At 64.7% G+C, this 24,775-nt stretch overlaps 3 protein-coding genes across 7 annotated transcripts; 2 read left to right on the top strand and 1 right to left on the bottom strand.

The window, feature by feature from the left end:
* The first annotated feature begins 3,705 nt into the window (after positions 1 to 3,705).
* On the top strand, positions 3,706 to 15,146 carry BCAR1 (BCAR1 scaffold protein, Cas family member). Of its 3 annotated transcripts, none has more exons than XM_074151535.1 (7): positions 3,706 to 3,717; positions 9,199 to 9,891; positions 11,175 to 11,336; positions 11,558 to 11,662; positions 12,054 to 13,202; positions 13,401 to 13,490; positions 13,846 to 15,146. In XM_074151535.1, exons 1-7 carry the CDS (start codon positions 3,706 to 3,708, stop codon positions 14,359 to 14,361), a joined length of 2,727 nt encoding a protein of 908 aa, XP_074007636.1. In that variant the 3' UTR covers positions 14,362 to 15,146. The 3 variants fall into 3 exon arrangements, with proteins under 3 accessions (XP_074007636.1, XP_074007635.1, XP_074007637.1); XM_074151534.1 differs by lacking the exon at positions 3,706 to 3,717 and adding an exon at positions 8,294 to 8,305; XM_074151536.1 differs by lacking the exon at positions 3,706 to 3,717 and adding an exon at positions 8,911 to 9,060 and having other exon boundaries at positions 9,101 to 9,891.
* A 2,920-nt stretch (positions 15,147 to 18,066) lies between these two features.
* Positions 18,067 to 20,600, bottom strand: LOC141467284 (chymotrypsinogen 2-like). Of its 2 annotated transcripts, none has more exons than XM_074151753.1 (7): positions 20,519 to 20,600; positions 20,293 to 20,396; positions 20,110 to 20,189; positions 19,924 to 20,002; positions 18,861 to 19,041; positions 18,340 to 18,473; positions 18,067 to 18,254 (listed from the first exon to the last, which is right to left on the bottom strand). In XM_074151753.1, exons 1-7 carry the CDS (start codon positions 20,586 to 20,588, stop codon positions 18,093 to 18,095), a joined length of 810 nt encoding a protein of 269 aa, XP_074007854.1. In that variant the 5' UTR covers positions 20,589 to 20,600; the 3' UTR covers positions 18,067 to 18,092. The 2 variants fall into 2 exon arrangements, with proteins under 2 accessions (XP_074007854.1, XP_074007855.1); XM_074151754.1 differs by having other exon boundaries at positions 18,093 to 18,254; positions 20,540 to 20,588.
* Positions 20,601 to 21,573: 973 nt separating this feature from the next.
* On the top strand, positions 21,574 to 24,075 carry LOC141467182 (chymotrypsinogen 2-like). 2 transcript variants are annotated; one of them, XM_074151575.1, is made up of 7 exons: positions 21,574 to 21,622; positions 21,766 to 21,869; positions 21,973 to 22,052; positions 22,160 to 22,238; positions 23,121 to 23,301; positions 23,695 to 23,828; positions 23,914 to 24,075. In XM_074151575.1, the coding sequence occupies exons 1-7, from the start codon at positions 21,574 to 21,576 to the stop codon at positions 24,073 to 24,075; spliced, it is 789 nt and encodes a 262-aa protein (XP_074007676.1). The 2 variants fall into 2 exon arrangements, with proteins under 2 accessions (XP_074007676.1, XP_074007675.1); XM_074151574.1 differs by having other exon boundaries at positions 21,574 to 21,643.
* The last annotated feature ends 700 nt before the right edge of the window (positions 24,076 to 24,775 follow it).

The following is a 24,775-nucleotide window of genomic DNA, read 5'->3' as shown; positions in this document are numbered from 1 at the left end:
ACTCCTGCGGGCTGGGAGCGTGGTTTGTGTGGGAAGCAGAGGGCGAAGAAATTAAGGGTGACACACGGTAACGAGTGTCTGGCCGCGACCCCGAAAATCCCTGCTCAGAGGTGGCCAGCGCCTGTCTTGGTAGCAGCCCAAGGGTTGGGGCGAATGCTTGGATCCCTTTCCCATCCCTGGGGCTAGTGTTGGGGTGAAATCCCGAATTGGGGGGTGATGGGGACAGCGCAGCAGGAGTGAGGGAACCCTCCCAAAGCCTGGCCGCACGGGGACCTTCGGGAGGCGAAGCTGCCTGGGTGTGGAGCGAAGCGGCCGGAGCTGGCGGCCAGCAGCTCGTCCTCATCTCGGCCATCCCTTCGCCTCTGGCCAGCGAACGTCCTCGGAGCGGAGGTGCCCCCCGGCCTTTCCCCATGGGATGCTCTGAGCCCGCTCCGGGGGGCAGCCCGTGCTGGGGGCAGGGGGGAAGCGGCACCGGCCCCATCCTTCCCGCTCACGGGGCGAGCGCTGCCGGCGCTGCCGCTGGCCCCTTGCCCACGGCTCTGAGCCTGGTCTGGGCTCTGGGCTCACGTGTCAGCTGCTGAGTCAGCCCTTGCTCTGCGGCCGCGTTGTGGGACCGAGGAGAACAAAACACCACGTGCTTGGGGCGGGGGGGTGGGGGATCTGCAGCCTCCGGCGCCCCGTTATGTACGGAATCAGCTGTCACGGACCTGCTCCAACCAGCCCGGAATTGGACAGAAACAAAACAACAGGGATGATGACATGTTTTCATCTCCCAACGCTTCCAGGCCAGTTGCTGCTTTGGTTTTGGTTGCAAAAAACAACTGGAATCGCTGTGTCGGGGAGGTGTCGGCTCGGGATTTTGCGGCCAGGCTGGACCCCGGAGGGGGCTGCGGTGGTAGCCGGGCTGCTGGCCCGCTTGGGGTGGTGCAGGACCATCTCTGGGCTCTTCTCTCCTCCCCAGGGTCCTGCCCTGCTCGCAGGGTGACTCCCAGCAGGGACCCCGAGGGAGACCGGGCTGGTTTTGCAGCGCATCCTCGCTGGCGGTGAGCTGCAGGGGCGGCAGCTTGGCCAGGGTGGCCACCGATGGGGCTGGAGTGCTGGCCCCGCTGTAAGCACTGAGCAGGAGAAACGATTTGCCTTCTGCTGGGGACACCGGGGATCGTCTCTGCCCTGTGTCACCCCATGGTCCTGGTGCTCGCACGCTGGGCAGAGGTGGGGAAGGGTCCTGTCACCCCCACGCTTGCTGGGTCCCCGCAGCATCTGGCTCCCTGGGGGCTGGCAACCGAAATCCCCACCGCGGCACAGCCATCCCGGCTGCTGCTGCATCTGGCATCCCACGCGGCTGCATTTTCGGGCTCGATCTGCTCCAGCAGCATCTTGGGGGTCTAGAAATGGAAGGTAATTCCGTGCGTTGTGTTAGGAAGAGCTGAAGGGAGATGCAACAGGGGAACCTTCGGAGATCCCGAAGGCCAGAGGCACCGAGCCCGGCCCTGCTCTTAAAAGCCTTGAAGAGCTCCAGGCTGTGTCCGGGGAGCCCCAGCGTCGGGCTCCGGGCAGCTTGGGGGGGTGGCTCTGGATTTACACGCACATTAACGGCATATTAGTGGGATCTGGCCAGTCTCCACTGGTAAATTGGGAATATCGGTGACCCCAGTGCAAGGGCTCCTGCTTGCCAGCCCAGCCCTGCTCGCTCTCTCTTCTCTGGCTTTGGTTTTTGGTTGTTTTTTTTTTTCCCTTCCCTTCAGCTGAGCAAACGTGGAAAATTCTGAAATCTTGGAAGCAGCCCGACCTGCTGGAAAAGTGCGGTTTAACGGCTGGGGCCGAAAGCCTCGGCTCCCCTCTCCGCTGGGCTCCCCGGCTCGGGGCAGCGTTGGCGTGCCCGACCTGCCTCGAGGTTGCCGGGCTGCGGTGCCGGTTCCCGGGGCCGGCAAGCTGGGACGGGCTGGGCAGGAGGGCCGGGAGGCAACCTCCAGCCTGGGGCTGGTCCCTGCCTTCCCCCGTGCTCCCAAGTGTCCCGCGTTTTTGCCTGGTTGGATCATGTAGTCCTCGCCTCTCTTTCCTGAAGACGAGGAGTGATTTACAGGTCTCCAGAAAACACAGCTTGGCTGCTTAGGAAGGGGAAAATAATAATAATTAAAAAAAAAAAGCCAAAAGCCAATCCGCTTGCTATTTCCATTGCCCAGCCGCCTTCCCACGAAGCGGGGTGGCCCCGGTCCCCGCCAGCCCTCGGCTTTCTGGAAGGAGCAAAGCTCCCAGGACACGTGGGTCCCTCTTTTGAGATGTTCCCACCTTGAGCCATCTTCTCCGGGAAGCTCACGTGTCCTCCGTGGGTCAGGGCCCACCCGGGGCATTTGCTGGGGGTAATTCTTTTCCTCCAAGGAGTCCCTCATGGCCCGAGCATCACCTCGCCCCACGGAGCTCCCCCTTCCCCGGCCGCCTGAAGGGGCCCCTTGTGTGGCCGGGCCCCGAACAAGGCGGCGATTGTCCCTGCGTGCCCGGACGGTCGGGGCTTCTGCCGCGGCGGCCGCGCTCCGGAGCCGCCGTAAAAACGGCTGCGTGCCACCCGTGCCCGTGGGTTTGCCTTTATTGAGCTGTTCGGTGGGGCTCGGGGAGGCTGTTTTGGGGCCACGGGAAGTGATGTGCATTTAAAGCTGCTTCGGCGACAGGGATGTGGGAATAAAATGTCCGTCTCTTGGCGTGGGAGGAGGTTGAGAGGTGGCTACCCGGGGCTGCATCCCGTGGGACCCCACCGGGCCATCCCAAGGACCATCCCAAGGACAGCGATGGGATTCGGGGCAAGCTGAGCCGCCGTGGGGCAAAGTGTGATGGCGTTCCTGCAGCTGGCAGGAGATAGAGGGAGGGAGCAGAGCGTGGGGCTGGCCCCCGGGAGACGTCATCCCGCAGCCCCCGTGGGGACCGGAGCCGGGAAGGGCTGATGCCCGGGAGGTGATTTTGGGGTGACCACATCCTCTTCTGTTTTCCTCCTCTCCCACCTCTTTTCCTCGCAGCAATATCCCGTCCGGCAGCGCGGTGGGGTTTCTGGCCGAGGTGTGTCCAGGATTAATGTGGAATAAGGGGGCAGCTGGGTGGGTCTCCCACCCCATCCGAGCGAGGGTCCCACCCCACGGTGGATGGGTGCTGGTTTGGGGTTCAGCCGGCGGCAGCGGCGCAGCCAGCCCTCCCCGCTCCCGGGGGCGAGGATCAGCGCCAGCCCTCGCCGGGGGATGAATGGGGAGATGAACAGAGTCACTACTGTTGGGGCAGCCCCAGGGCCACGCTCCGCCTCGGCTCTTCTGGAGGCGAAGGGGATGCCCCACCATCCCGCTCTCCGGAAAGGCGAGCCGTCTCCCCCACCGCCTCCTCTCCCGCGGCTGAAAACCCACCCGAGCGCCACGGAAAGGCATGGGGATAGAAATCCTTGTTGTGATCCTGTTGGGTCCTGTGATATTACAAGCCAAGAGAAATGTCCTCATTATTTCCAGAATATTGAAGTCTAATAAATCCCGTCCTGCCTTACAGGATTTATTTCTCCCTTCATTGCTAGGAGACTCAGTCCCGTGTAATCCTATTGCTGCTCCGGGAGGCGGGAGGAGGCTTTCCGAAGGATGGGCTGTGGCGGGGCGGTGGGCAGAAGCTGTGGGCAGGAGCGGGCAGCCCCCCCTGGAGCTGCTGGTCCCCCCCCCGCCAGGGGATGGCTCCAGCCCCATGAGTGTCCCGGTGCCACCCTGCCTTTCCCGGGATGTCCCACTGTCCCAGAGCTGTGCCACAGCCTGGGTTCACCGAAATGCATCCCGTCCCGCCGTTAGGGCATGGCTGGGCCAACGGGGTGTTAATCAGCAATTAGCCAATTAACATGGCACGGCACAGCACAGCCTGCTCCCTTGACCCCACGCATGCCTGCCGTGCTCCCCCAAACCCCACATTTGGGGTCCTCCAACACTTTCCTGTGTGGGAAAAGTTGGGAAAAGCCATGAACAACCGGGCCTGGCACAGACGGTGGTGCCCCGCTGGCGCGGTGGCAGCATGCCCGCTGCGGAGCCGGCCGTGCCTGGCTCGCCGGACACCGAGGACTCTCCCAGAGACGACAACGGACACATGGATATGGCTGGAAATTTCACCAAGGAAGCATTTTTCCATTAGCAACCGTTGCTGGGGCAACTTGCATCCCCGGCAGCATCCAGCCCAAAACAACCCAGCCCTGGCCGGTGCAGGACCAGTGGGGACCACCTCGGTGCTCCGGCTGCACCCACCCGGCTCCGAGCATCCCCAGCGCCGCGGGGGCCCCCGGAATGCGCCGCTTTTGATCTTCTCTTTTTTTTTTTTTTTTTTTTTTTTTTGGCATTTCATTTTCTGAAGAGGTGGGAGAAGCCAAAGGGAGACCTGTTGGTGCCTGTCCCCCCCCCCGCCCCAGGGCTGCAGGAGCAGGGGGGAGCGGGAGCCGTTGCCAGCTCAGGGCGTTCACCAGATGCGAGCCATGGTTTTTGGCTCCCATGCACCGAAAAATGGCCGGGATCGAGCATCCCCATCACCACGGGGAAGGGGAAAAATCAAATCCCTGCTGCTTTTAAGTGCCAAAGCGGGGAGCTGGTGGCCCCTCGGCGCCCGCCCGAAGCCGCGCCGTGGCAGGCTCACCCCAGGGGGATCCCGGGAGAGACCCTCACCAGGCTCGGGGTCTCCGTACCGAACACACCGTGGTCCCGTGGGATCGGCTGCGGCAGCTGGAGAGCTCGGGAGCCCATCCTGGGGCTGCCGGCGGGGCTCAGCCCCTGCGCTGTCACTACTGTCACCGCTGTCACCAGCGAGAGGAAACCGCGGTCCTCCGGCTGCGGTTTGCGGGCGCGACCGCAGTCCCTGCTGCCGGGTATCTCCCTCACAACCCTCGGCCGTGCCTCAGTTTCCCCGTCCACCAGCGATGCACAGGGGAACCTGCCTCCGAGCAGGGCATGCTGCGGGCGGGTTGCTGGTGCCCGGGGGACGGTGGTGGCGGTTCCTGGGGAGCGGAACGAGCCCGGCTTTTGGGGGAAAGGCGCGTGTTTGCACTCTGTCGCCACACGCCAGCGTGGCCCAGGGGCAACCCCAAGGAGATGCCACGGGAGGGGAATGCGTGCACGGGCAGAGGAGCGTGCCAGCACACGTCTGTGCCGCTTGTGCACGTCCCGCAGCTCGCACACGTGCCCCCCACGAGCCCGCAGCTGCAGGTAGGGACCGCGGCGGCGGTGGCAAGCCCGGGCTCGCCGGCCGTCGGGGCGACTGCGGGACACGTGGCCGAGCTGTTGGAACAGGCCGGGCAGGCGGTGTGCCATGATGTGCCATGCTGTGCCATGGTGTGCCATGCCGTGCCATGGTGTGCCATGCCGTGCCGTGCTGTGCCATGGTGTGTTGTGTGTGCCGTGTGTACTGTGCTGTGCCACAACGTGCCGTGGGGTGCCATGTTGTGCCATGCTGTGCCATGCTGTGCCATGACGTGCCCTGGTGTGCCCTGGTGTGCCATGATGTGCTGTGGTGTGTTGTGTGTGCCATGTGTGCCATGCTGTGCCATGGTGTTCCATGACATGCTGTGGTGTGCCATGGTGTGTTGTGTGTGCCATGGTGTTCTATGACGTGCCATGGTGTGCTGTGTGGTGTTGTGTGTGCTGTGCTGTGCTGTGCCATGGTGTGTTGTGTGTGCCGTGCTGTGCCATGGTGTGCCGTGCTGTGCCATGATGTGCTGTGGTGTGTTGTGTGTGCCATGCTGTGCCATGGTGTTCCATGACATGCCATGCTGTGCCATGGTGTGCCGTGGTGTGTTGTGTGTGCCGTGCTGTGCCATGACGTGCCAAGGTGTGTGGTGTGTGCCGTGCTGTGCCATGACGTGCCAAGGTGTGTTGTGTGTGCCATGGTGTGTTGTGTGTGCCATCTGTGCCGTACTGTGCCATGACGTGCCATGGTGTGCCATGGTGTGTTGTGTGTTCCGTACTGTGCCATGACGTGCCATGATGTGCCGTGGTGTGTTGTGTGTGCTGTGCTGTGCCATGGTGTGCCATGGTGTTCCATGGTGTGCCATGTGTGCCGTGGTGTGTTGTGTGTGCCGCATGTGCCGTGCTGTGCCATAGCGTGCCATGGCGTGCCGTGTGTGCCGTGGTGTGCTGTGTGTGCCGTGGTGTGTGCCACCGCCCACAGCAGCACTGGGGCTGGCGTGGGACGTGCAGCCCAGGGAAAGCCAAGACGAAGGGAGAAGGGTGTGAACCCCAGGGGTTCATCCTGACGCCACCCCCAGGTGGGACTGGGGTGACACTCCCCTGTGTGTGCACACACACCCCCCCCAGCTGTGCCCTTGCACCCCCCCCATTGCACACGTCACCTCCCCGCCTTACACACCCTTTACACACCCACTGCACCTGCACCCACCCACTACCTGCCCCGTATACACCCCACCGATGTGTTACACCCCCATTGCCTCCCCCTGCCCGTTACACGCCCATTACACCCCCCTACCCGTTACACGCCCGTCCCATGGCCACTCACCCCTTTACACCCACAGTGCACCCCCCGAGTATTTCTGCTCAGCGCCAAATACACCCCTGTGCTACCCCCGCTGCCCGTTGCACACCCGCTGCATCCTTGTTACCCTTCGCACACCCGTTGCACATCCTTTACCCTTTGCACGCCCATTGCACACCTCTTACACACTCCTCACACACACCCATTGCATGCCCGTTCCCCGTGGCACACCCTTTGCACAACCATTACACACCCTTTACACACTCGTTGCCTGCACATTCCCCATTTCACATCCTTTGCACTGCCATTACCCTTTGCACACCTGTCACACACCCATTACACACCTGTTATGCACCCCTTGTACTGCCGTTACCTTTTGCACACCCATTACACACCCTTTGCACAACCATCACACATCTGTTACACCCATTGCCCTTTGCATACCAGTTACACACCCTTTACACCTTTTTTACCCGTTGCACACTCATTACACAACCTTTGCACCCCGTTACCCTGCACACCCTGTTACACCCCCTTTGCACACCCATTGCCCTCTGCACAGCCATTGCACCCCCATTACCTTTGCACATCTGTTACACACCCTTTGCACCTCCATTGCACCCCCATTGCACCCTCGTTACCATTTGCACACCCATGACACCACCATTAGAGCCCCATTACCCTTTGCACACCTGTTACACCACCATTACAGCCCCATTACCCATTGCACACCCACTACACCCCCCGTTACCCTTTGCACCCCCATTGCACCCCTCTTACCTGTTGCACACCTGTTCCACCCCCACTACAGCCCTGTAACCCGTTGCACACCTGTTCCACCCCATTACCCTTCACATGCCATTGCACACCCATTATCCGTTGCGCACCTGTTGCACCCACACTACAGCCCTGTTACCTATTGCACACCTGTTACACACTCGTTACACCCCCATTATAGCCCCATTACACCCCTATTACAGCCCCGTTACCCGTTACACACCCCCGTTACCCATTGCACACCTCGTTACACCCTCGTTACCCATTGCACACCCGTTGTACACACCATTACACCCCCCGTACAGCCCCGTTACCCATTGCACACATGTTGCACACCTGTTACACACCCGTTACACCCCCATTACATCCCCGTTACCCATTGCACACCCATTCCACCCTCCCGTTACCCTTTGCATCCGTTTCACACCCATTACCCGTTGCACACCCTTTATACCCCCATTACAGCCCTGTTACCCATCGCACCCCCGTTACACCCCCCCGTTACCCTTCGCACCCCCTTTGCACACCCGTTACAGCCCCATTACAGCCCTATTACCCGTTTTACCCCCGTTACACCCCCCCGTTACCCTTCGCACTCCCGTTGCACCCCCGTTACAGCCCCACTACGGCCCCATTACCCGCTGCACACCCGTTACACCCCCCCGTTACCCTTCGCACCCCCGTCGCACACCCGTTACACCCCCGTTACAGCCCCGTTACCCTTCGCACCCCCGTCGCACACCCGTTACACCCCCGTTACAGCCCCCTTACCCCCCGCTCCCCCCTCTCTTCCCGCCCCCCCCCCGCAGCCGCTGCCCTCCCCGCCCCGGCCCCGCCCCCCCAACGAGGCCCCGCCCCCTCCGGCGCGTCTCAGCCAATGGGCGCGGGCCGTGCCGGGGCCGGGCGGGCCGGGCGCTATAATGATCCCTACGGCGCCGCCGCCGCCAGCGCGCCGCCCGCCCGCCCCGCCGACCCCGGCCCGGCCCCGGCCCCGGCCCCGGCCCACCGGCGCCAGGGCCCGAGCCCCCGCGGGAAGATGAACTACCTGGTGAGCCGCCGGGGGGAACCTCCGGGGGGCCGGGATCGGGAGGGGGGATCTCGGGGACGGGGACTTGGGGGGGGGGCACCGGGGACACGCGTGGGCCCCCTCCTGGGCGGGACGCGGGGTCCCGGGCTAACGGCTCACGGAGGAGGAGGAAGGCCGTGGGCCGGCCCCCCCCCATCCCCCCCATCCCTGTCCGTGGCAGTGCCCTCCCCCGGGGCGGCCGGGCCCCCTGCCGTGACCTTGGCCCAGCCCCGCCGTACCGGGGGCGGTGGGGCTTTGCCCCACGATCCTCCTGCGGGACCCCCGGGGCGGCGAGAAACGGCGCATCCCCCCCCCCCAAACTCCCCCGGGATGGTGGGGGTGGGGGGGCACGCTGCGGCCTGTCCTGCCGCCATGGCCCCGGTAAACCCCGTCCGCGGCAGGGGCAGAGCGTTGTGTCCCGGCCGGTGTCCGCCGTGGGGACGGAAGGGGCCCGGCGTGGGGATGGCCACGGCCACGGCTGGGGGTGACTCACCGCCATGGCACTTCCTCCCCGGCGGCGGCGGGAAGGGGGGGGGGGGGGGGGGGGCGGTGGGGGGAGAGGCGGAGGAGGTCCCCCCCGCCGAAACCGGGGAGGCGGAAGGGCCCGGCCCCTTCCCAGCACCACCTCCGGGAAGGATGGGTTGAACTCCAACCGGGGAAGGAAGGAGAAGGCGGCGGGAGGGAAGCGGGGAGATCCCAGCCAGTGGGACCCGCTCGACGAACCCCCCCACACACACCGCCCCCCCCTTCACCGGTACCGGTGGGACCCCACTCGGTGAAGCCCCCCCCCCCCGCCGTTACCGTCCCCGGCCGGGATGACTGCCCACCGTCCGGCGGGGCCCGGCTCACCGCCCCGGCGCGGGGCTCTCTTGCAGAACGTGTTGGCCAAGGCGCTGTACGACAACGTGGCCGAGTCCCCGGACGAGCTCTCCTTCCGCAAGGGCGACATCATGACGGTGCTGGAGCGCAACACTCAAGGGCTGGACGGCTGGTGGCTCTGCTCGCTCCATGGCCGCCAGGGCATCGTCCCCGGGAACCGCCTCAAGATCCTGGTGGGGATGTACGACAAGAAGCAGCAGCAGCAGCAGCAAGCGGCCGGCCCGGCGCAGGGGCAAGCGGCACCCCAGCCACCGGTGCCGCAGGCGGCTCTGCCTTACCACCACCAAGGGGGGTACACCCCGCTGTCACCCGCCTCGCAGTACACCCCCATGCACCCTGCTTATGCCCCCCAAGGGGACAACGTCTACCTGATGCCGGTCCCCAACAAGGGACAGCAGGGTCTCTACCCGGGCTCGGCGCCCACCGGACAGTTTCCGCCTGCCCCAGCGAAGCAGCCGCCCCCCTACCCGAAGCAGACCCCTCCCCACGCCTTCCCCAGCCCCGGCCAGGACATCTACCAGGTGCCCCCCTCCCTGGGCCAAGCGGCGGAGGCGTACCCCGGGGGCTCTGCCAGCCCCCCCCAGGACGTCTACCAGGTTCCGCCCTCAGCCAGTCAGGCTCAAGACATCTACCAGGTGCCCCCGTCGTTGGACACAAGGAGCTGGGAAGGTCACAAGCCCCAGGGAAAGGTAGGACGGGGGAAGCTGGGGGGGTGGTGGCGTGGTTGTGGGTCACTCTGTGGTCCATGGTGGCATGTGGGTGCTGGGGCTGTGTGTCTTTGGCTTATCTGCCTGCCACTGTCTCTTGGAGAGGGAAGCTCTTGTGCCCATCATGGGGGGTGCGTGGGCATCCTTCCTGGGGGGTCCCTACAGTGGCTGAGGTGCCCTGGTTGGTGTGGGCTACCTGGTTTGGGGCTGGCATAGCATTTGGCACTCAGATCCTCTTGGTCTCTCGTGTGGGCTCTGCCGGTGTCACCGAGGGCACGGCAGCCATGCCTGGGGTGGGCACGGGTTGCTGCTGACCCAAAAGCTGCTTGGGGATGCCCCTCAGGTGGACCCTGTGGCTATAGAGGTGGTACCCACCACGGTGCTGTGATGTTTCCATCCTCCCGGGAGCGCGGGCAGGGGCAGGCAGCCGGTGTCAGCGTGTCCCAGCCATGCCAGGGAGCCTTCCAGGTTGGATTTACCGGAGGCGAGACAAGGGGACAGCCACCAGCCTGTCCCCAACATGGGGATGCCGGTACGGTGGCCTTGACCGGGGCAACCTAACAGCTACATGCCAGACACCGGGCTCCTCCTGGCTCTGCCCCTTCCCTGGCACGTCATCCCAGGGAAGAGGAGCGAGCCGCTTTTGGCATTGGGGTTTTCCGGGAAGGCTACCCTGACTCACACCCCTGGGAAGCAGGCGGTGAGGGCAAGGGGCAGGGGGATGCCAAATCACAGCCGGGGCACGGCGAGCATCCTAAAAGGTAGGGGGAGGACCTGCCAGTGGCACAGCCCTCTGGGTCTGGTTATTTGCCACTCTGTTGTCACCACGGTATGGCAAGAGGGGGCAACGAGCCGTGGGCAGGGATCTGCCAACGCCCACAGGGGCGTTGGCAGATCCCTGCCCACGGCTCGTTGCCCAAATCGGCCGTTCCCTTCTGCATGCCGCGGCCGTGCCGGCTGGGCTTTGTCTCTCGCCGAGGCTCGCCGCTATAAATAACCGGTGATATCATCCCCGACGTCTCCCCCCCCCCCCCTTCTCCTTCCCGCCCCGGCGTCACCGTGAGAAGCGTGAACGCCCGGCCGGGGAGCGCCCTCCCGTGGGCACCGGTTTGCCCGGTGCCGGACGGTCTGGGAGGGGGATGCTGTTATCCATCCTCTCTCCAGCCTCATCGTTTGGTTTTTGGGGGGGGTGGGGAGGAGGATGTGGGTTTAAGGGGTGGGGGACGGCTCGGGGGTGCCCAGCTCATCCCTTTGCCTCTTGCCAGGTGCTGGTGCCCACCCGCGTGGGGCAAGTGTACGTCTACGACTCCCCCAAGGGCGAGAAGGATGAGTATGATTTCCCTCGCCACCTCCTCTCTGCGGGCTCCCAGGAGATCTACGATGTGCCACCAGTCCGAGGAGGGGTCCCAAGCCAGTTCAGCCAGGAGGTGAGGCTGGTCCGAGGGTGGGAGGGGGGCGTTCAATAGCTGCATCCCCCAGCGCAGGAGATGCTCTGGCACAGCCTGGAATCCAAACCTGGGCAAGTTACCCCCAAAACTGGGCACGTTATGGGCTTCGGGGCCTCTTCTGGTGCCTCTTCCATCTGGAAGGAGGTGGGTGCCCACGCTATCCCTGACACACTGTCCTGTGTGTCTCCCCCCGCCTCCAGGTCTATGACACCCCACCCATGGCAGTGAAGGGTCCCAACGGGCAAGACCCAGGGCAGGAGATCTACGATGTGCCCCCCAGTGTGGAGAAGAACCTGCACCAAACTGTAAGTGCTGCTGGGAAGCTTTTCTGTGTCAGAAAGGCACCATTTACCTGGAACAACCTCCCCAGGGACGTGGTGGCATCCCTGGCACGGGGATGCAAGGGGACGGGGTGCTGGATGACCTCATCTAGGAGATGAGGTTGGACCAGGTAGTCTTTCGAGGTCCCTTCCAACCTGAGCTGCTCTAGGATTTTGAGATTCCCACCCCAAAGGGGACGCGGGTGCTGTGGCAGCTTCCCTGGGACCAAGGGTGGCCACGGGGTGCACGGCTCTGACCTGGTGCACGCCCAGGGGTGCACTTAGGTGCCCCCTGGCACGGCACAGCCCACCCCACCGATGTGTCCCAGGCTGGTCCCCCCGGACGTGCTGACAGTGCCCGCTGCCGCCCTTGCAGGTGTACGACGTCCCCCCCTCGGTGAGCAAAGACGTGCCCGATGGCCCGGCGCGGGAGGAGACCTACGACGTGCCCCCCGCCTTTGCCAAGCAGAAAACCTTCGACCCCTCCCGCCACCCCCTCATCCTGGCCCAGCAGGAGCCCTACTTGCCGGAGGACGTCTACGATGTGCCACCGGCCGCTGGCAAAGGTGCTCCGGACCTGCCGCCCTCCCATGAGATCTACGACGTGCCCCCCAGCCTCAAGAAGCTGGGGGGGTCGACATTCCCTTCCCAGGAGGTGTACGATGTGCCCCGGGACCTGCACGCCCCGGGCAAGGGCTCCCTGGACACAGAGGGCGAGTACATCTATGACGTCCCACCGCAAGTGGACCGTGAAGCCAAGGGCACCGAGGCCAAGCGCCTCTCGGCCTCCAGCACGGGCAGCACCCGCAGCAACATCTCCACCTCCTCCCTGGACGTGGTGCCCGTGAAGGAGCCGGCCAAGGCAGCCGGCAAGGAGTTCTCCCTGGACTTGGATGCCGCCATGGAGACGCTGGCCAAGCTCCAGCACGGCGTCGGCGGCGCCGTCTCCTACCTCATGTCCTTCATCGGTGCCAACTGGCGCAGCCCCGAGCACATGGAGGCCAACGCCGCCAGCATCCGTGGGGCAGCCGAGGGCGTCCGGACGGCCCTCCGGGACCTGCTGGAGTTTGCCCGGGGGGCGGTGGGCAATGCCGCCCAGGCCTCTGACCGGTCCCTCTACGCCAAGCTCAGCAAGCAGCTGCAGAAGATGGAGGAGGTCTACCAGGCCCTGGCGCGGCACGGCCAAGCGCTGGACGCTTGCCACTGGGCCCCCAGCGCCCTGGCCGGCGGCAAGCCGGGGACGGATGACTTGGAGCACTTCGTCATGCACTCGCGTGGCGTCCCCGATGACACCAAGCAGTTGGCCTCCTTCCTCCATGGCAACGCCTCCCTCCTCTTCAAACGGACAAAGCCAGCGGCGGAGAGCGGTGGCCACGGGCCCCCTCACCCCTCCGACAAGGCCAGCAGCATCCAGTCACGGCCCCTGCCTTCCCCACCCAAGCTGCTGGCCCAGGAGTCGCCTGACGGGCCCTACGAGAACAGCGAGAGCGGCTGGATGGAGGACTACGACTACGTCCATCTCCAGGTGGGCAACGGGCAAGAGATGGGGGTGGGTTTCATGCTGGCAGCTCGGGTGGCTCCGACCGTGGTGGTCCTTCTGCCACCCACATCTTGCTTGAGGACTGTGGGGGGAGCAGGGGTGTTCCGGGGGGCTCGGTGTGTCATCCCCCCCCCAAGGCTGGTGTTGCTGACCCCCATGTCATGCCCCTTTCCTTCCCTGCAGGGCAAGGAGGAGTTTGAGAAGACCCAGAAGGAGCTGCTGGAGAAAGGCAACATCATCCGGCAGAGCAAGGACCAGCTGGAGCACCAGCAGGTAACGGGGCTGGGGTGGGCAGGCACCACGGGTCAGGGGGCTTTGGGTCCTGCTTCCCTTGTCCCCACCACCACCGGTCTGGACCACGGCCCTTCTTGCGTGGCTGTCCCTGTGGTGGGGTCTGGCTCTCTTCCCATGCCAGCAGAGATGGGCATTGGCACCTTCCTCCTGCAGAGGAGCCTGGCGTGATGTCCTGGGGCTGGCACTGTCCCTTGCTGTTTTCCCCGGGGCTGGTGGCCACGCTGGTGGCTCTAGGCCTGTCACCCAGGGCTGGTGGCCACGCTGGTGGCTGCAGGGAGGGGAGTGTGCGCTGGCTCCGTGGTTGTCCCACCTCACGCCCATCACCCTCCCGCAGCTGAAGCAGTTCGAGCGGCTAGAGCAGGAGGTGACGCGCCCCATCGACAACGACCTGTCCAACTGGAGCCCCCCACAGCACTACGGCCCGGCGCGGGGCGGTGGGTCCCTGTGTCCCGCCGATCGCCAGCTCCTCCTCTTCTACCTGGAGCAGTGCGAGGCCAACCTCACCACCCTCACCAACGCCGTGGACGCCTTCTTCACCGCCGTCAGCACCAACCAACCCCCCAAGATCTTTGTGGCCCACAGCAAGTTCGTCATCCTCAGCGCCCACAAGCTGGTCTTCATTGGGGACACACTGTCCCGCCAGGCCAAGGCCCAGGACGTCCAGCACAAGGTGATGCACTACAGCAACCTCCTCTGTGAGATGCTCAAGGAGATCGTGGTGACCACTAAGGCAGCCGCTCTCCACTACCCTTCTCCTGCCGCCTCCAAGGACATGGTGGAGCGCGTCAAGGACCTTGCCAACAGCACGCAGCAGTTCAGGATGGTGCTGGGCCAGCTGGCGGCCATGTGATGGACCCCCCCCGGGCTGCTGTCCCCTCCCCACAGCCCCCACCCTGTCCCCTGACATGTGTCCTCCCCCTCCAGGAGAGCCCTCCTCTGCCCGGTGTAAGCAGACATGTACATAGAGACTCGCAGGCTCACCGGGGGCCTGGGGCTCAGCTGGCAGAGGGGTGAGGGGCTGTGGCCATCGTCATCCCCCCCCCTCTTCCTCTTCTTCCTCCCTCGGGCCAGAGGCCAGGGCTGGTGTCGGAGCTGTGGCCGTGACGAAGCAAAGCTGGGAGGTGGGTCTGTGTCCCCTCCCTCCCCGTTATCCTCTCTCCCTACAAAACCAGCGGATGTTCCCAGCCAGGACGCAGGATCCCCAGTTGAATGAAGACAGGGATGTGCCTGGAAATTTGGGGTGATGCTGTGGCTGCTCCCCTCTGGGAGGGGTGGGGTGGGGGGGGTTCCTGAGACATCTCCAGCAGGTTTTAATGGTGTCGAAGCTGCTCCCCGGCCTGTGTTGGGGAGCAGTGTGGGAGGGATGGGATGTGCTGTCCCTGGGGGCTGTGGATAAGGGTCCCCAGGAAGATTAAGGGGTGATGGGGAGGGTGGGGGAAGCGCTGGGGGCAGGAAGGGAACCTGTGCGTTCTCACGTCTCGGGTTTTGCAACCGTACCAGCTGTAACCGAAACGCAAACCGAAAATTGGTGCCTTTTGAACACAGGGGAAGCTTCCGCTGGTTCCTGGAGCTACGGAGTGGCAGCCCCCCCAAAACTCAGCCCCCTGCCTCTCAGCAGCATAAAGATTTGCCTAGAACCACCTTCCTCCCCCACCAGCTCCTGTGTGTCTGCGTGTGCGTGCTGTGGGGAGGGACCCCTGGGGAGGGACCGGGCTGTCCTGTCCTCCAAAAGACGTCATGTCACAGGGAAGGTCTGGGTGCAAAGGGGTTTATTTTTGGGGTTGGAGGTCTCTGACCCACAGGTGTTGGGATGGGGGGGGAGAGGGGAGAGCAAGAGCAGTGGGGCCAGCCCTGACCCTGGGGGTCTGCTGTCCCCCTGTGGTTGGGTGTTGGGGGGCTCCGGTGCCCAATGCACCCCTGGGATCGTGGCACCCCATGGGGACCTCAACACCCCTAGGGACCGTGGCACACCCAAGAGGACACCTGGCATCCCTGCCACCATGGTACCCCTAGTCCTCTTGGCACCCCAATACACCCCTGAGACCCCTAGAACCCTTGGGAGCACCACACCACAGGGGGGGGCAGGGGGATGACCCCAGCACCCCTGAGACCATGGCACCCAAGGAGGACTTCCAGCACCTCCAGGACCATGACATGCCCATGGGGACCTCATTGCCCAAGGGACCCCAGCACCATGGGCTCCCCAGCATCCCCTGGGACCGCACCACACCCAGCCCAGTGTGGACCCCAGCAGCACTGGGGCCGTGGCACCCCCAGTCCTACAGGGACCCCTGCTGCACCCTGGGGACCACGGCACACCCATGGGCACCCCAACACCCCCAGTGTAGCTTGGGGACAGGGCAGTACCGCTGCCCCATGGACCTCCCCCTGAATTTCACTGAATTTCACTGAATATTTTTAGAGTTGGAAGGGACCATATAGATCATCTAGTCCAACTCCCCTGCTGAAGCAGGATTGCTTAGAGAATGCTACTCAGGACTGCATCCAGGCGGGTCTTGAAAATCTCCAAAGAAGGGGACTCCACAACCTCCCTGGGCAGCCTGTTCCAGGGCTCTGGCACCCTCACCGTGAAGAAATTCTTTCTCATATTCGAGTGGAACCTCCTATGTTCCAACTTGTGCCCATTGCCCCTCATCCTGTCACTGGGAACCACTGAAAAGAGTCCGGCTCCCTCCTCCTTCAACCCACCCTTGAGATACTTATAGGCATTAATAAGGTCTCCCCTCAGCCTTCTCTTCTCCAGGCTAAAGAGTCCCAGCTCTCTCAGCCTTTCCTCATCAGGGAGATGCTCCAATCCCTTAATCATCTTTGTTGCCCTTCGCTGGACTCTTTCCAATAGTTCCCTATCCCTCTTGAATTGGGGAGCCCAGAACTGGATGCAGTATTCCAGTTGTGGCCTCACCAGTGCAGAGTAGAGGGGGAGAATGACTTCCCTCGACCTACTAGCCACACTCTTCCCTATGCAGCCCAGGATTCTGTTGGCCTTCCTGGCCATGAGAGCACACTGCTTGCTCATTGTCATTTTGCTGTCTACCAGGACCCCCAGATCTTTCTCTTCGGAGCTTGGCTCCACCAGGTCCACGCCTAACCTGTATTGGTGCCTGACATTCTTCTTCCCCAGGTGCAGGACCCTACACTTTTCCCTGTTGAACCTCATGAGGTTCTTCCTTGCCCAGCTCTCCAGCCTGTCCAGGTCTCTCTGGATGGCAGCACGGCCCTCCGGGGTGTCAGCCACCCCTCCCAGTTTGGTATCATCAGCAAACTTGCTGAGGATACACTCTGTCCCCTCGTCCAGGTCACTGATGAATATGTTGAACAGATACCCTCCTGTATCCCGTCCCCTCTCCGGACCCTTCCCCTCCCCAGGACCCCTTCCTGGGGGTGCAACCCCTGGCACCCACGTGTGCATGGACACGGTGCGCCCGAGGAGACTAGGGAGTCCCCCACCATGGCCCTCAGCGACTCCACGAAGTCAGGGGACAGCGGGGGGGTGGGGGGTGTATGTGCATGTGAGGGTCCCGTCAGGGTGGGGGCAGAAGGGGACCAGGGTCCAGGACCCCCTCACCCTCCCCCGCGCAGCTGGGGGTACGGGGACACCGCGGGTCCCCGATCCCTCCTTCCCCCCCACCCCAGACCCACCTTGGAGCAGCAGCTGCGGCGCCCCAGGGCCGCCCCCAGCCCCAGCACCCGCCGCAGGGCCATGGTGGCCACCAGCGCCCGGCCAGCGGCAGCCACAGCCACAGCCACAGGACCCTGCCCTCCCCCGCCGCCTCCACCCCGACGCCACCTTAAGGTGGCTCCGGCTGACGGGGACCGGGCTGGGAGACGGGTGTCCCCCCCCAGCCGGGAGGCTCTGTGCCTCCAGCGCCCATGACGGGGTCTCCTTTCCCGGCCAGGTGTCCCACAGCTGACCAGGTGCCACCAGACCTGACCTTGTCCCCATATGTCTACCCAGGTGTCCCCACACCTGACCATGGCCCCACGTGTCCACCCAGGTGTCCAACATCTGACCAGGTGTCCCCACACCAGGCCATGTGCCCTTGTGCCTGGCCACATATCCAGCTCCCTGTCCAGGTGTCCCCCTCCCTGTCCAGGTGTCCCCGTGGGAGTCCACACCTGGCGCCATGTCCCCAAGCTTCGTACACACCTCATGTCCACAAGTCTGCTCAGGTGTCCCTTAGATTGGCCACGTATGCCACTTTGGTCTGGTGTGCCCAGGGAAGGCCACATGTCCCCAAGCCTCCTGCCCTCCTTGGCCAGGGGTCCCTAAGCCCGGCCAGGTGTCCCCTGCCTGGTCTCTGTCCCTATGCTTGGCCATGTGTCCCCTCATCTGGCCAGAGGTCCTGGTTCCCATGGGAGGCCATGTGTCCCCAAGCCTCCAGCCTTTCCAGCCGGTCATCCCCCTGCCCAGAGGACTGTCCCCAAGCCCATCGCATGCCTCTGTCCCCAGCCAGCCAGGTGTCCCCCAGCCCTCCGGCTGCCACGTGCCCCCCCTCCTGCCCGTCCCAGTGTGGTGACAAGGACGCAGCGTGGTGAGGGTGACAGCGTTTATTGGCGGCCTTAGTTGGCGTCCAGGATGGAGTCGATCCAGTCGCGGAGCATGGTGACACGGGCGTAGACGCCGGGCACGTTGGGGTCGCAGGTGCTGCTGCCCCAGGAGACGATACCCACCAGGGTCCAGGCGCCGTCCTTCTGGCACACCAGCGGGCCCCCGGAGTCGCCCTGCGGGCAGCGGGTGAGGCCAGGGGATGGGATGCGGGGGGCGTAGGGGAGGTTGTGGGGTGCGGGGGGGCCCGGGGGCACCTACCATGCAGGAGGAGGCACCGTCGGCGCCGGCGCAGATCATCACGTCAGCGATGCGGAACCCCCAGTACTGCTTGCACTGCGCATTGGTGAGCAGGGGCAGGGCCACCTGCTGCAGCACCGCCGGCGTGTCCGAGGCTGCGGGCAGGGGACGTGTCAGCGCCGGGGAACGGGACGGGGACGGGGACGGGGATGGGGATGGGGATTAGGATGGGGTTTGGGGATGAGGATTGGTCTGGAGGATTGTGATGGGGATGAGGATGAGGACAGGGATGAAAATTGGAGATTGGGATGAGGATAGGGATGGAGGGGATGAGGATGAGGATGGAGATAGGATGGGAATGGGGATGAAGATGGGGATGGGATGGTGGAGGGAGTTAAGACCGGGTGGTTATTGGAGATGGGGATGGGCATAGAGATGAGCACAGGAATGAGGATGGGGCTATAGATGAGGATGGGGCTATAGACGAGGATGGCGATGGGGATGAGAACAGGGCTGGGGATGGGGAGAGGAAGGTGCGGTACCATTGGGGTCAGTCAGCCCCCAGCCAGTGGTGACACAGGTCATGCCACCCGGGAAGTCATCAGTGGACTGGGGCAGGCAGACGGGGGACACACGGGTCGACATCCGGGCTGGGGTGGCCAGTTTGATCAGGGTGATGTCGTTGCGGATGGTCAGCATGTTGAACTTGGGGTTCTTGAAGACCTGGAGCAGGCGGCACCGCTCCCAGCGCCTGCACCCTCGGCCAGGGCACCAGGCTCCGGGGTCTCCACAGGGACCGAGGGGGACCCCAGGGACTGGTGGGGACCCAGGGAATGGCCCTGTGGGTCCCAGACCGACAGGGTTCCTGGGGTGCGGATCCCATCCCCTGGGGCACAGGGCAGCAGAGACGTGGCAGGGACTCACGGGGACCCCAGGGAGCAGAGCCCAAGTCCTGGGCTGATGGGACCTGGGGAGCAAAGCCCTGCCCCTGGGGCACCGCGCAATCAGGACAATCCAGAGACCAGGGACACCCTGAGGGACTTGAGGGGACCCCCAGGGCGGGGGCAGACACCAAATCCCCAGCTGAGGTGCCCCCAGGGAGCAGGTGACAACCCCAGGCATTGATGGGTGCCAGGGAGCAGGGACCAGACCCCAAGCTGCAGGACGGCAGAGCCACCACCGAGCCCATGTCCCACCCAGGGCTGCCACTGGTCGGGGACTTTGGGGGTGCTCAGGGCCTTGCAGCGGAGCCCCCAGCCCGGGGGGGGCACTGGGGAGCGGGGACGCCCCAGGTCACATCATGCCCAGGGGCTGATGGGCACCCTGCATTCCTGACCTCCCCCTGCCCCAACCCCTGGGTGTCCTGGGGAGCAGGGACATCCTGGGGACCCAACCTGAGGGATAAGGGGGGCAACAACACTCCAGGAGACCCAAGCCCAGGGATGTGGGGCACCATGGACACCCCAGCAGACCTGACCCTCAGGGTAAGGGGAACCAGGGACCCCCTGGGGTCCCGACCCCCAGGACAAGGGAGACCCAGAACCCCAGGACTCCCCATGATGGCCGTGGGACCCCGCAGGGAGACGGCCCCCACCCCAGCGGTACCTTCTCGATGCTCAGCTTCTGCTGGTCAGCGGAGGGCGAGTCCTGGTCGTAGGCACCCACCACCACGGTGTCGGTGGTCCTGGGCACAGGCAGGCGCTGAGCACCGGGCACAGCCACGGGAGGGTCCTGGGGACCCCGTGCCGTGTGCCCAGCCCCGCGCTGGTGGGCGGCAGAGCCGGTGCCTACCTGACCCCGCAGTGGGCAGCGGTGACCACCCAGTTCTCGCTGATCAGGGACCCACCGCAGAAGTGGAAGCCGTTGTAGCGCTGGTGGGAAGAGCTGCCATCAGCACCACCGCGGGGTGCTCTGTGCCCAGACCCTGCCCCAGAACCCCCCCAGCACCCACCCAGCCCCACGGTGGGCACTCACCTGGAGGGAGACCTGCCATGGCCAGGACCCTGGCACCGCTGGCTCCCCGTTGACGATGCGGTTGTAGCCACGGATGACAGGTGTGATGGCGGGGACGCCACAGCCTGCGGAGCACAGGCAGCCATGGGACGGGGGCTCCGGACACCCCAGCCCAATGCCCTCCCCACCACTGCCATGTCCCCCCAATCCCCTCACCCACCCCGCCAATCCCCATGTCCCCACGCACTGTCTACGGAGAGGGTGGCACGGGCAGAGCCCGCCAGCACCAGGCAACCCAGCAGCCACAGCAGAGCCATCGTCACCAGTTTGGACAGACCCTGCCTGGGGCTCGACACCTCTTATACCTGCTGCTGGGCACGGCCCCACTGCTGGCCTTGCCGCCGCGGCCTCGGGAGATAGCGTGCCACCTGGCACGGTGCCACCGGCTGCATGCCAGCCCTGGCACTGTGTCCATCGTCCCACCCCTGGGTGCACCGGGGGCCTGGCCCCACGCATGAGCAGGGACTCTGTGCCCCAGCCTGAGCATCAGATGACTGTACCCCAGGTGCTGGTGGGCACTGGGTGTCCCAGGCACCAGTCATAGCTCCTTGTGGCAGCTGTGGCCACAGAAGGCAGATCATTGCTCAAGGGAGAGGGAGGCCACCCCTGGATTGCTGGGTCCAGTGTACAGCTCCCCAGTACAAGAGAGACAGGGACATACTCAAAAGAGTCCAGGGAGATATGGAAGGGACGGGACCATCTCTGATGGCAACAGGAGGATGCAATGGGGACAGAGCTAAGCTCTTTCCACTGGTGCCCAGGTGCCAGGACGAGAGGCGATGGGACAACCTGACAGGTAGGCAGGTTCCTTTGACCATCAGGAGACACATTTTCCCTGTGGGGTGACCAAGCTCTGGCACAGGTTGCCCAGGGCAGCTGTGGAGTCTCCATCCATTGAGACACTCAGAAACGACTTGGACATGGTTCCTGGGTGACTGTGCTGGGATTGGACCAGGTGAGATCCAGGATGCCTTCCAATCTCAATGACCCGGTGACAGCCCTGCCCATGCATCCAGTCAAGGAGCACACTGAAGCCAGTGCTCTGACCCCACCAGTGACGTCCCACGGCCCTGGCCAAGGCCACCGGCTCCAGGTGCCATGCTCCCAGGCTGCATCCTGGTGCTGTGCCAGGTGGCACGCTATCTCCCGAGGCCGCGGCAGCAAGGCCAGCAGTGGGGCCGTGCCCAGCAGCAGGTATAAGAGGTGTCAAGCCCCAGGCAGGGTCTGTCCAAACTGGTGACGATGGCTCTGCTGTGGCTGCTGGGTTGCCTGGTGCTGGCGGGCTCTGCCCGTGCCACCCTCTCCGTAGACAGTGCGTGGGGACATGGGGATTGGCGGGGTGGGTGAGGGGATTGGGGGGACATGGCAGTGGTGGGGAGGGCATTGGGCTGGGGTGTCCGGAGCCCCCGTCCCATGGCTGCCTGTGCTCCGCAGGCTGTGGCGTCCCCGCCATCACACCTGTCATCCGTGGCTACAACCGCATCGTCAACGGGGAGCCAGCGGTGCCAGGGTCCTGGCCATGGCAGGTCTCCCTCCAGGTGAGTGCCCACCGTGGGGCTGGGTGGGTGCTGGGGGGGTTCTGGGGCAGGGTCTGGGCACAGAGCACCCCGCGGTGGTGCTGATGGCAGCTCTTCCCACCAGCGCTACAACGGCTTCCACTTCTGCGGTGGGTCCCTGATCAGCGAGAACTGGGTGGTCACCGCTGCCCACTGCGGGGTCAGGTAGGCACCGGCTCTGCCGCCCACCAGCGCGGGGCTGGGCACACGGCACGGGGTCCCCAGGACCCTCCCGTGGCTGTGCCCGGTGCTCAGCGCCTGCCTGTGCCCAGGACCACCGACACTGTGGTGGTGGGTGCCTACGACCAGGACTCGCCCTCCGCTGACCAGCAGAAGCTGAGCATCGAGAAGGTACCGCTGGGGTGGGGGCCGTCTCCCTGCGGGGTCCCACAGCCATCATGGGGAGTCCTGGGGTTCTGGGTCTCCCTTGTCCTGGGGGTCGGGACCCCAGGGGGTCCCTGGTTCCCCTTACCCTGAGGGTCAGGTCTGCTGGGGTGTCCATGGTGCCCCACATCCCTGGGCTTGGGTCTCCTGGAGTGTTGTTGCCCCCCTTATCCCTCAGGTTGGGTCCCCAGGATGTCCCTGCTCCCCAGGACACCCAGGGGTTGGGGCAGGGGGAGGTCAGGAATGCAGGGTGCCCATCAGCCCCTGGGCATGATGTGACCTGGGGTGTCCCCGCTCCCCAGTGCCCCCCCCGGGCTGGGGGCTCCGCTGCAAGGCCCTGAGCACCCCCAAAGTCCCCGACCAGTGGCAGCCCTGGGTGGGACATGGGCTCGGTGGTGGCTCTGCCGTCCTGCAGCTTGGGGTCTGGTCCCTGCTCCCTGGCACCCATCAATGCCTGGGGTTGTCACCTGCTCCCTGGGGGCACCTCAGCTGGGGATTTGGTGTCTGCCCCTGCCCTGGGGGTCCCCTCAAGTCCCTCAGGGTGTCCCTGGTCTCTGGATTGTCCTGATTGCGCGGTGCCCCAGGGGCAGGGCTTTGCTCCCCAGGTCCCATCAGCCCAGGACTTGGGCTCTGCTCCCTGGGGTCCCCGTGAGTCCCTGCCACGTCTCTGCTGCCCTGTGCCCCAGGGGATGGGATCCGCGCCCCAGGAACCCTGTCGGTCTGGGACCCACAGGGCCATTCCCTGGGTCCCCACCAGTCCCTGGGGTCCCCCTTGGTCCCTGTGGAGACCCCGGAGCCTGGTGCCCTGGCCGAGGGTGCAGGCGCTGGGAGTGGTGCCGCCTGCTCCAGGTCTTCAAGAACCCCAAGTTCAACATGCTGACCATCCGCAACGACATCACCCTGATCAAACTGGCCACCCCAGCCCGGATGTCGACCCGTGTGTCCCCCGTCTGCCTGCCCCAGTCCACTGATGACCTCCCGGGTGGCATGACCTGTGTCACCACTGGCTGGGGGCTGACTGACCCCAATGGTACCGCACCTTCCTCTCCCCATCCCCAGCCCTGTTCTCATCCCCATCGCCATCCTCGTCTATAGCCCCATCCTCATCTATAGCCCCATCCTCATTCCTGTGCTCATCTCTATGCCCATCCCCATCTCCAATAACCACCCGGTCTTAACTCCCTCCACCATCCCATCCCCATCTTCATCCCCATTCCCATCCTATCTCCATCCTCATCCTCATCCCCTCCATCCCTATCCTCATCCCAATCTCCAATTTTCATCCCTGTCCTCATCCTCATCCCCATCACAATTCTCCAGACCAATCCTCATCCCCAAACCCCATCCCCATCCCCATCCCCATCCCTATCCCCGTCCCCGTCCCCGTCCCGTTCCCCGGCGCTGACGCGTCCCCTGCCCGCAGCCTCGGACACGCCGGCGGTGCTGCAGCAGGTGGCCCTGCCCCTGCTCACCAACGCGCAGTGCAAGCAGTACTGGGGGTTCCGCATCGCTGACGTGATGATCTGCGCCGGCGCCGACGGTGCCTCCTCCTGCATGGTAGGTGCCCCCGGGCCCCCCCGCACCCCACAACCTCCCCTACGCCCCCCGCATCCCATCCCCTGGCCTCACCCGCTGCCCGCAGGGCGACTCCGGGGGCCCGCTGGTGTGCCAGAAGGACGGCGCCTGGACCCTGGTGGGTATCGTCTCCTGGGGCAGCAGCACCTGCGACCCCAACGTGCCTGGCGTCTACGCCCGTGTCACCATGCTCCGCGACTGGATCGACTCCATCCTGGACGCCAACTAAGGCCACCAATAAATGCTGTCATCCTCACCACGCTGCGTCCTTGTCACCGCACTGGGACGGGCAGGAGGGGGGGCACGTGGCAGCCGGAGGGCTGGGGGACACCTGGCTGGCTGGGGACAGAGGCATGCGATGGGCTTGGGGACAGTCCTCTGGGCAGGGGGATGACTGGAGGCATAGGGACACCTGGCTGGTGGGGACACCTGGTTGGGCATGGGGACACCTGGCTGGGAAGGCTGGAGGCTTGGGGATGCATGGCCTCCCATGGGAACCAGGACCTCTGGCCAGATGAGGGGACACATGGCCAAGCATAGGGACAGAGACCAGGCAGGGGACACCTGGCCGGGCTTAGGGACCCCTGGCCAAGGAGGGCAGGAGGCTTGGGGACATGTGGCCTTCCCTGGGCACACCAGACCAAGGTGGGGTACATGGCCAGGTGCAGGGACACCTGAGCAGGCTTGGGGACACAAGGTGTACACCAGGTGTGGGGACATGGGGACATGTGTGGACTCCCATGGGGACACCTGGACAGATGTGAGGGCACGTGGTCTGGCATGGGGACACCTGGTCAGATGTGGGACACCTGGGTGGACGTGTGGGGACAGGGTCAGGTGTGGGTACACCTGGGTGGGCATGGGGATACCTGGGTGGACACATGGGGCCATGGTCAGGTCTGGTGGCACCTGGTCAGCTGTGGGACACC

Source organism: Numenius arquata, chromosome 8 (genome assembly GCF_964106895.1).
Source record: "Numenius arquata chromosome 8, bNumArq3.hap1.1, whole genome shotgun sequence".
Classification (NCBI taxonomy): domain Eukaryota; kingdom Metazoa; phylum Chordata; class Aves; order Charadriiformes; family Scolopacidae; genus Numenius; species Numenius arquata.
Note: the sequence above shows the minus strand (reverse complement) of the source record. Positions and strands in the feature narration are given on the sequence as shown.

What these genes read in the sequence shown, in the direction of transcription:
- BCAR1 (XM_074151536.1), top strand. Translation starts at nt 9,139, where the DNA reads ATGACTGCCCACCGTCCGGCGGGGCCCGGCTCACCGCCCCGGCGCGGG. An exon ending in ACGACTACGTCCATCTCCAG is followed by an intron (nt 13,203 to 13,400) that starts GTGGGCAACGGG and finishes CCTTCCCTGCAG; the next exon opens with GGCAAGGAGGAGTTTGAGAA. An exon ending in ACCAGCTGGAGCACCAGCAG is followed by an intron (nt 13,491 to 13,845) that starts GTAACGGGGCTG and finishes ACCCTCCCGCAG; the next exon opens with CTGAAGCAGTTCGAGCGGCT.
- LOC141467284 (XM_074151753.1), bottom strand. Translation starts at nt 20,588, where the DNA reads ATGGCTCTGCTGTGGCTGCTGGGTTGCCTGGTGCTGGCGGGCTCTGCC. An exon ending in GGGGCTGACTGACCCCAATG is followed by an intron (nt 18,474 to 18,860) that starts GTACCGCACCTT and finishes CCCTGCCCGCAG; the next exon opens with CCTCGGACACGCCGGCGGTG. An exon ending in ACGGTGCCTCCTCCTGCATG is followed by an intron (nt 18,255 to 18,339) that starts GTAGGTGCCCCC and finishes CGCTGCCCGCAG; the next exon opens with GGCGACTCCGGGGGCCCGCT.
- LOC141467182 (XM_074151574.1), top strand. Translation starts at nt 21,574, where the DNA reads ATGGCTCTGCTGTGGCTGCTGGGTTGCCTGGTGCTGGCGGGCTCTGCC. An exon ending in GGGGCTGACTGACCCCAATG is followed by an intron (nt 23,302 to 23,694) that starts GTACCGCACCTT and finishes CCCTGCCCGCAG; the next exon opens with CCTCGGACACGCCGGCGGTG. An exon ending in ACGGTGCCTCCTCCTGCATG is followed by an intron (nt 23,829 to 23,913) that starts GTAGGTGCCCCC and finishes CGCTGCCCGCAG; the next exon opens with GGCGACTCCGGGGGCCCGCT.